The sequence below is a fragment of the Notolepis coatsorum genome (assembly GCF_963971535.1).
Source record: "Notolepis coatsorum genome assembly, chromosome: 8".
NCBI lineage: Eukaryota > Metazoa > Chordata > Actinopteri > Aulopiformes > Paralepididae > Notolepis > Notolepis coatsorum.
This window is the reverse complement of record NC_140172.1, coordinates 18,139,248-18,149,825: the sequence shown is the minus strand read 5'-3', so window position 1 is coordinate 18,149,825 and position 10,578 is coordinate 18,139,248. Positions and strand designations below refer to the sequence as shown.

The following is a 10,578-nucleotide window of genomic DNA, read 5'->3' as shown; positions in this document are numbered from 1 at the left end:
GGATCAATTCACTTTTTAATTCAAGATGTAGTTTTTATTTTAAATATTTTTAAGTTCGGTCATGAAAAGGTTTTACTATCCAACCTTATGACAAGTAAATGTGAATGGATGTTCTATAATCAGAAAGTAAACAATTTGTTTCGATTTGAATTGATTGAATTTAAAGTGAATTGATTTCAACCCTATAACGTTTTGATAGTTTCATCAATACTACAGCCATTACTCTGTCAATATACACACAATGACAAAATAGTTAGTTAGTAATAGGTTGCTCTGCAATTCCCATAAACACACAAGCAGTTAGATGGTAGAAAAAACATCTAGAAGACAATACATAATAATAATAATAATAATAATAATAATAAATTGGATTTTAAGAGAGAAGCGCCTTTCTCAGACTCAAGGACACTGTACAAGGAAAGGGTGGACAAATAAAAATGTTGAACAAATAAAAGATAAAAAATTATGAATATGTGTATAGTAACAACAGAAAAAAAAACAAATAAGATAAGAGATAAAAAAAAGGAAGCAAGGTGCTGTCCAATTGGATGAAGTGGTTGAAATTACAAACAACAAACAACAAAACAAAACAACAGGATCTGTGGCTTAAAAGAAAAGAGTCAGGGGTGGGCTACTTGGGAGCGGGGCCGTGTTACGTGAAGGCAAGTGTGAACAGGTGGGTTTTTAGCTTGGTTTTGAAGAGGTTGATGGTGTCAGAGCCTCGGATGGAGGGGGAGAGGGAGTTCCACAGTCTGGGGGCAGCTACAGCGAAAGCTCGGTCTCCCAGTGTGGAACGCCTGGTGAGGGGGATGGTGAGGAGGTCGGAGTTGGAGGAGCGGAGGCCTTGTGCTGGAGTGTAGGGGTGGAGTAGGTTGGTCAGGTAGGAAGGGGCCAACCCATGCAGGGATTTGTAGGTGAGGAGGAGGATCTTGTAGGGGATTCGGTAGTTGATGGGGAGCCAGTGGAGTTTTTGCAGGGTGGGGGTGATGTGCTGCCAGGGTTTGGTGCGCCTGAGGACCCTCGCAGCAGAGTTTTGGACGTACTGTAAGCGATCCAGAACCTTCTTGGAAGCACCAAGAAGGATTCCGTTACAGTAGTCGAGGCGGGAAGTGATGAAGGCGTGAATGAGTGTTTCCGCTGAGGTGTCAGAGAGTGAGGGGCGGAGGCGGGAAATGGTTCTGAGGTGGAAGAAGATGGATCTGGTGACAGGCTTGACGTGAGGGTGAAATGAGAGGGTTGAGTCCAGTATTACGCCCAAGTTCCTTACCTCCGTGGAGGGGCAGATGGAGTGGCCATCCACGGAGAGAACAAGGTGGTCGAGGGAGGGGAGCAGAGGGTTTGGTGTGGAGGTAAAGCTGCGTGTCGTCTGCGTAAGAGTGGAAGTGGAGGCCGTGTTTCCTTATGATATCACCGAGTGGGAGGAGGTAGATCATAAAAAGGATGGAACATTACTCTAAAATAAACACTTCTTGTGAAAGTAAAAAAAAACATGTTCTACTATGAATGTTGACAATATGTGTGACATTAGTTCAATACATCACTAGTGTCCACATACAAATATAAAAGTCCACACCAGAAGCAGTTTCCCGTCCAGTGTACACCACATGTTTGTTAACTAGCTTGGCTTTTGGCTGGTCACCCGATACTGAGGTCAGAATTCCTATGATCCCAGTATTTAAAACACTAGAACAATGTGTTTCACTCTTATACCAATGACATATTGTCCCAGGAACATCCACACTGTCTCACTCCTCAGAGCAACAGAAACACAACTGTTATCAATGTGTCTACTACTTAGGGATGGGTGTGAGTAAAAATCGAAAGAAAAAAAATCAAATTATAAATCTTTATGAAAAACGATTTTTTTTTTATATATCTTTTCACATGTATGTGTAAGATTATAACTGTTTGTTGGTTTCCTTAAACATATATACGTGAATGAACAAAAATAAGTAAAGAAAAAAAAAAGTAAAGGAAATGCTAATATATATGTAAATATATATATTTTTAACGTTTTTTTTCCCTTTTCGAGTAATACACGATCAATCGAGTATAGCATGCGATCAATCAATCTGGATTTTTCTTTAAAATGCCCATCCCTACTACTACTGTGTCTATGCTATTACTGCTTCTCTCTCACAGAGGCTTCTGTGCAGGTCAAAAGCTCTTGGTAGTAGTTTTTCATTTAAAAAAGAAACGGTCAAATATTACTACCACTATTATTCTTATGATTGTTTATGGACTGATAGCTGTAATGACGTACTGAAGTGTTTTCAACACATTCACTATGAGTGGAACTCTTCTAACACTGGCTACAGCTGTAGGGTTTCTCTCTAACAATGTGCAGGTGAATTGACAAGTTTAACATTTCCCTGAATCTTCTCTCCCAAGTGAATTTTCTCATGTTTTCTCAAATATCTTAATAAACTGAATCTCTTATCACACAAACCACAATGAAGTGGCTTCTCTCCTGTGTGAATTATCTGGTGATCTTGTAGATTAGCCCGTTTATTAAAGCTCTTCCCACACTGGTCACAACAGTAGGGCTTCTCTCCTGTGTGAATTCTCTGGTGTGTTTGCAGAGTATGTTGAAGACTAAAGCTCTTCTCACACTGGTCACAAAAGTAGGGCTTCCATCCTGTGTGAATTCTCTGGTGTCTTTGCAGACTACCCAGTTGACGAAAGCTCTTCTCACACTGGTCACAGGAGTAGGGCTTCCATCCTGTGTGAATTCTCTGGTGTCTTTGCAGACTACTCGAATGCCTAAAGCTCTTCTCACACTGGTCACAAAAGAAGGCCTTCCATTCTGTGTGAATCATCTGGTGTGATTTAAGATAAGGCAGTCGACTAAAGCTCTCCCCACACTTGTCACAGGAGTAGGGCTTTTCTCCTGTGTGAATTCTCTGGTGTGTTTGCAGACTATCCAGTCGACTAAAGCTCTTCCCACACTGGTCACAGGAGTAGGGCTTTTCTCCTGTGTGAATTCTCTGGTGAGTTTGCAGATCATATTGACGACTAAAGCTCTTCCCACAGTGGTCACAGGAGTAGGGCTTCTCTCCTGTGTGAATTCTGTGGTGTCTTTGCAGATGAGACAGGTGTCTAAAGCTCTTTCCACACTGGTCACAGGAGTAGGGCTTCTCTCCTGTGTGAATTCTCTGGTGTGATTTCAGATTACTCAGTTGACTAAAGCTCTTCCCACACTGGTCACAGGAATAGAGTTTCTTTCCTGTGTGAATGCGTTGGTGTTTATTGAGATTCATCTTTGAACTGAAGCTTTTTCCACACTGGTCACAGCAGGGACCTTTTCTTCCATCCAAGCCTCTTGGTTTCTTCCCAGGCCTGACAGGACAGCTCTCTGGATGGAGAAGAGTGTCAGAGGAAGGAGAGATTTGGTGATTTTATTCAGCTTTAATTTCCATGTAAGAGGTTTATAATGGTATGTAGCTGGGTTTTATGGTTTAAGAACACAGTGTAGTCAAGAGTGGTCTCCAGTTCTGCCAGCGCTTTAAAAGATAGGAGTGCGTCACCTTGTTTGTAGAGCTAAATCTATATTCTATATTATAGCCATGGATACAATACTATGGTCATTTGACAGTGACTTTCTTCCAGGTCAAGATGCAAAAAAGAGATAATTTTTCCATGCATACATTCGCGCCTTATCCCGTGGTGAATATAAGTATAATTTCAGAGCGGTCTGGGGTAATTCCCGAAAGGCTGAGTAATAGCCGTATACGTCAATTCTACTATAACCGTTGCCGTTTCTTGCCTGGAAGAAGATTCTATGTTTTACTAGTATCCTTAGGTCACATGGGTAGTTGCCTCTTTGACACCATCTACTGAATACCCCGAGTAGGAGATGAGCCATGAAGTTTATTTATGTCTATAAATGCTGTGTAGTGTGGATTCCTACTAGGAATGGGTACCGAACCTGGTACTTTTAAGGGTACAGAGCGAATTACGTTGGTACTACAGAGTACCAATTCACGTTAGATCAATCGATGCCACATTTTGATACCTAAGACTAGGGTTGGGAATCACCAGAGGCCTCACGATACGATACTATCATGATACTTGAGTCACGATACGATAGTATTGCGATACTAAATATATTGCGATATGCTGAGTATTGCGATGTTAATGTTGCGATATATTGCGATTTATTACCTTTTTTCAACTGCAAAGTAAAACTTTGTCAACATGTTTTATCTAATAAAATAAAGTTCAGTCTGTTCATCTCGCTTCAATAATTTTTATTGCAGAACATGGTATTTTCTCAAGCAGACAGATGTAAACACTGTAATCTGTGTTGCATGTACCTGACAAACTGAACTGTTTGTATTACAGTCATATTCCAACTTAACTGAATGCGTGTGTGGACTACTGTACTATTACAGGTATTGAAATTAACAATGGAACTTCCTTATAAAAAAATAAAATCGATTTTTGTAATAAAAATTTTTATATCGATACGTGGCGTCCCTGTATCGATACAGTATCGCCACGCAAAGTATCGCAATACTACTATGTATCGATTTTTCCCCCACCCCCACCTAAGACCCGCCCTGCCAGAAAATAATCTGAATTCCAATGGCACTCAATTGTCATTTCATAATAGACGCGATCAATGTGTCCAACAAAAAAAATATTAACTGGATGATAATAAACATTTAATTAGCTGAAATATTCTAAAATCATTAAGTCTGCTATAAACCATTCTCAGTGATGGGCAGTAGCTTGCTACAAGTAGCGAAGCTACATAGCTTAACTACAATTATTTTTAACCAGGGTAGCGTTTTCTGTAACGCAGCTATTTATAGAACGAAGTAGTGAGTAGCGACGAGGAAACGCTACAACGGCGACAACGCTACTATATCTTAGATCATAGATATATATAACAGTCTAGACTATAAGGAGAAAAAAAAACTCCACGTAGAAAACCCACTATGATTGGTTGGTTGGTTTGATATGAGTATGACGACTCACGATTGGGTATGGTTAGGCCAAAACTTTACGGGTAGGCCAATCAGAGGCAGGATAGGGCGGGACTCCAACCGCAAATCAGGAAGTGAAAATCAAAACAGACCACTGATGAACGAACCAGTCCGCGCGAAATGGCAGAGGGATTCGATGTTTCCAGGGCTTGTGATGGCATTGATGAAGATGATGTCAATAACAACAATGTCTCTCCATGGAATGAATGAATGGAAAAGATGAAGTTGTGGGATGCAGGCGCGGCGTATCTAAGGTAAGAGATAATAATGTTGTTAAACTGCCGCCGTGCACTGCAGCATTGGGCTGTGTGTTGGCACTTTCTTCGTCTGTTAACTTACCATGGTGATTGATCTGATCTGTGGTCTGGGGTCCCCACATGATTTTGGGGCCATGGAATGTTTTGTGAGTTACATATTTAAATACATTTGGTCATTTAGCTGACGCTTTCATTCAAAGCAACTTACAAATTGTGTACAACAAGTCAGCATGAGTGGTACATATCTAGCAGACAAGGATAAATAGTATTGTTTGTCTAGCAGTGTCAAGCTTGAGTGTTATACTCTGAGTAGTACATACTATACTGTAGTAGTATAGACATATTAGCATAGTTGGTGGTAGTATAGACATGGTAGCATAATAGTAAAATGCAGTAAGACAGTTATTATTAGTTAAAATTCAGATATTGAATAAGTGTTTTTGGTTGATAAAGTGGGCAGGTTTCAGCTAGGAGAGGGTATCAGGCAGCCAGAAGATGCAGAGTTTAGGGATAAATAATACATAAAGATAGAATAGAAAAGAAACTTAGCATTTTTTTTGCCTGTTTGGTGGAAACTTGATAATGAAGTAAAAGTAGTGCCGATGTAGCTAGCTATTTTTGACATGTTCTTGTAGTGTAGCTTGTTACATTTATCTGGGGATAGCTTCCATTGAAGTTGAGCTATATTTAATCGAGAGTAACTTGTAGTGTAGCTTGCTACATTTCCCAAGTAGCTTGCCCATCACTGACCATTCTCCCTTTCTGTGCGTTAGGGGCGGAACGGTACACCGTTTGGTACGACCTCCACGGTTTGGGCCATGTGGGTATTGTTCGGTTCAGGGGATGCGCACAGAGGCGGGACAGGTGAAGCGCCGGCTGCAGCAGCAGGTAAAAACATAGGCATTTACATTACATATGCCTACACACATCTTGCCATAATGTTAGTACGGTTTGTGACACTACAAGTACAACGCACTATGACTATGGTAGCACGCCAGCTCCAATACAGCCAGTGAAATCATTATCAGACATCAATGAAATGTTACCGTAGCTAGCAGAGGAGAAAATGGGAGTCTGAGGCGGGGTGTCGAAAGACAATGCTAGGCGTTTATTCAACATCCAAGAAGGCTAACATACAACTGTGTTTACTAACTATCCAACCGGGACTATATACTCGATTCGACTCTACTTCCACTGCAGGTAGAGTCGAGAAGGTACAAAGGTACCACATGCTAAATTGTCCGTACGGACCCCCCAACCCATAGACTGTTCCATGGGTGAATTACATTAGTGTTTCCCCTACCATTGCCTTGGCGGGGCGGCCCGCCCCTCCAAAAAAAATTTAAGAAATTAATATTATTTTTTTAAGTTTTAAATCGATTTTCATATAAATCAATCTTCACTAAGACATTAAAACGGTGGTGCGGCACGGTCTACAGAGACGCAGAAAAAAGCTACCAAATCCATTCCGAGACAACTCCGAGACTGACTAGCATCGCACGTAACAAGTCTCAGGGCTAGATCCACAAAGAATGGATTGCACAGTGTTAATTGCACCCTTACTTACAATTCATTATTAATTGAAAATGGGGGACCCTGATGTAAACAAGACGAAAGTCTCTCTGGTCTGCATCCCCTTGGACATCTTTCTCTGGACAGTCTCTCTGGTCTGCACAATAGGAGCGGGGCCTCCCACTTTCCAGAACATTTACAACAAGCAGTGCATGGGTAAGGCTAAGAGAATTATCGAAGACTCCAGCCACCCAAACAACTGCCTCTTTGAACTGCTGCAGTCAGGCAAGTGATACCGGAGTCTCATGGCAAGCACAGAAAGACTCAGAAGAAGCTTCTATCCCCAGGCCATCAGGATGCTCAACGAACAATAACACTATGTAACAACCATCAAATGCACTCACAGCACACACATACACACGGCACACGCACACCAGCGTTTCCGTTAGCCGGTAATTACCGGTATTTGACCGGCAAAATCTGTTGAAGTCCGACATATTTAATCTCTCCGGTCTTAATGTCCGGTGAAAATAATTCCCTGAGTCTAAGCACAATTTGATTATTTGAATTGTATTAAAATAGGCTAAAATTAAATAGCCTATGCGATGAACGAAACAATCATTACATTTGTTTCATCGTTGCTTGACTTGCTTCTAATAATGACAACGACGTTGTCAGCGAGAGCTTAGTGCTGGGTGTGCGAACTTTTGTGAAGCTGCAGAGCCGGAGCAGCAGCAGCACAATGCAGTACTCCAGCAGTACTCCAATTCAGCCATTTTCAATTCAATGTTGGGTGGGGGGCGCTGCTGTGCGGTCCCCAGAAAAGAGCCAATAACAGCTGAATCTGCTGCTCTGCATCGACATACTCTCGCAAATAAGTCATTGGGAGGTAGAGAGAGAGAGTCGTCACGCAAACCCACGATAATGTTGCCGTCTCTCTCTGCCAAATTTCTCAGTTCTTCGCTTGATATAATTAATACAAATGTCCAATATAACGGAATTCGTTAGCTCATAAAAATGTGATTATAACAGACTGTTGTTTATTAATGTCGGGCGACTGCCCACAGACACCTATTTGATTTAAAGTCGGCAGCAGCACGAGTCTCTGGACTTATTTTATTTGGAATATAATGACTTTATACGCAAAAGTAGCCTAGTTTTAAGTAAAAATATTATAAATCTACATGCCTTGATGATGTCATTCTTTTGTTTTGTTGTCATTCTTTTGCCTATCAATTGTTTTTAAGCTCAATAAACTCTGACCGGAATTTCTCTCATTTGACCGGTAGATTGAAATCTACCGGACACTGAGGCCGGCAACAATTTTTTCTAACGGAAACCCTGGCGCACACACTCACTTTAAACAAACAACTCACTGCAGCACCCACTTTACACACTTTAGAACACCTAAATTATATTTATTGGTAAAGAATTTGCACTACAACCCATACCTCATTACACCTTACTGTAAATTGTACCTCATCCCATTTCTGCTTTGCACTATATAGTATATTGTATATTAGTATATTGTATGGTAACTCAGTTACTTCTACTCTGCATTGAACATTGTACACATGTACATACTGAACACTTGTCTATGTACGTGACTTCTATTTTTTTTTACTTGCTATACTTATTTTATTTTTTACTTATCTATTTTTGTCTAGCACAGTCTCTGGAGCGTAACAGAAAGAAGCATTTTGTATAAAAGTATTCTGTACTTCTGTATGACAACTAATAAAGAAACTTGAAACTTAACAATTGTGTGTATTGAGCCGTACTGTATTGTACCCATTCTGCAATCTGTTAATAAAGTTTTCATTCAATCAATCACCTTGTTAATATTTATTTACCTAATTTATGTGCAATCGTTTCATTTCAGCTCAGTGTAGAGAAATGCACAGATACTAACAACCGCCTTACTGCGCGTGTCTATGACGACACTGTTGACACCACGTATCCGTGACATGCGCGCCCCGTGAAAACACTAGTAGTTTTGGGGGCCTACCACCCCCCCCTGAAAAGAATCCTAGGAGAAACACACAATTACTGTGTTAAACTCAATATTTAAATAATGTTAGTCTAAATAAATGTACATACAATGTACGTTTTTTTTTTTTTTTTAATAAATAATGAACAGAGCAGCAGTGTTGTTTTGAAACAGTACAGTGTGTGTTAGTTTGATTTATGCTGCATTTTATATTGATGGCCTTCTAATTTGTTTATTTAAAATAACAGTGACACTTTTCCTTTTGATAAGAAATCCAGCCATATTCCTTTCGTTGTATTACAAATACTGCACTTTAATTTCAAGCGGAAAAATAATCTTCCCATTAACACATTCCCTGCCACAGTCTGCCACCACTCTAAGCCTATGGAGATGTTCACCTTCTTTGCAGGGCTAGAACTTTTTAAATTGTATTGCTAAATTGACATTCCCATTCAACATCGATTATCTATCGTTCAGGATGTAGGAACGTTATACTTTTTCATTCATACATTGTTGTGTTAATACCTTCTAGAATATAAGTATGTTTTTATCGTTTTCTGCAGTAATTCATAGAACGTGAGTTATAGGCATAAACGCATATATAGATTATCAATTGCCGTTTATTCCCGATACACGCTATATAAAACAATTCAACTGTATATGATCCTATACGTTATGCGTTATCATGCACGGATGAAAGGGGGGGGGGGGTGTTTATAATTCCGTGATCGTCAGTAAATGCTTTATGTAGTATGGGTGACATATTGATCGGATCGGTTTGCAGTGAAATGAATAAACAATTGGGGTGAAAATAGCGTCAGCGTCCTCTTACCGTGCGTCAATGAGACTGGCGATGAAAAATCCCAGGTATAGGACATCGATCGCCTAGGTCCATTTCCGGTTTGTATGTCGCAATAAACGCCGAAATCATATAGATTATTAAGTTTATAAAGCAATCCATTATGTACATAGTGTCTGTCGGGAGCCTTGCGACAATATCTGACGGCCGGATGAATTTAATCGACGCACAGCAGCCATATCCTGTTTACCAGTGTAACTCGCCCGACCATCCACCAGGCGGCGGTATTGAGCCGGCGTTGTATTGAGCCGTAAGGTCCAGCTGCAGCGCCGGCGGTGTATATATGAATTATGAATGCCATGGCGAAAAAATTAAATATTGATATCAATCACGTTGTACAGTGTGGTCTGGCAGACAACGCATGGCCGGCAATAACGTTGTACAACGTGATTGGCGGGGAATGTGTTAAGAACTGACAATCAGGGAATTTAACATTGCTGACATTGTTTTTTTGTGCTATTTTAACACATCCACCACCAAAAACGGCTGGCCATGCTAATTCTGCCAGACCACGCTGTACGACGTTATTGAGATCATATTTAATTTTTTCGCCATGGCATTCATAATTCATATATACACCTCCGGCGCTGAAGCTGGACCCTACGGCTCAATTCAACGACGGCTCAATACCGCCGCCTGGTGGATGGTCGGGCGAGTTACACTCGAAACAGGAAGTGGTGGGGTGTGCGTCGATTAAATTCATCCGGCCGTCAGACATTGTTGCAGGACTCCGGACAGACACTATGTACATAATGGATCGCTTTCTAAACTTAATAATCGATATGATTTCGGCGTTTATTGCGACATACAAACCGGAAATGGACCTAGGCGATCGACGGCCTATACCTGGGATCTTTCACCGCCAGTCTCATTGACGCACGGTAAGAGGACACTGACGCTATTTTCATCCCAATTGTTTATTTATTTCACTGCAAACCGATCAGATCTATATATCACCCATACTACATA

At 40.7% G+C, this 10,578-nt stretch overlaps 1 protein-coding gene across 1 annotated transcript in view; it reads right to left on the bottom strand.

Annotated features, from left to right (window-relative positions):
• Positions 1-1,924: 1,924 nt before the first annotated feature.
• LOC311233008 (uncharacterized protein) overlaps positions 1,925-10,578 on the bottom strand; it is a 39,515-nt gene continuing 30,861 nt past the window's right edge. The window contains exon 3 of the mRNA XM_084319861.1: positions 1,925-3,355. Within this exon, the coding sequence (XP_084175987.1) occupies positions 2,334-3,355 (1,022 nt within the window). The 3' untranslated portion in view covers positions 1,925-2,333. The remainder of the gene's footprint in view (positions 3,356-10,578) is intronic.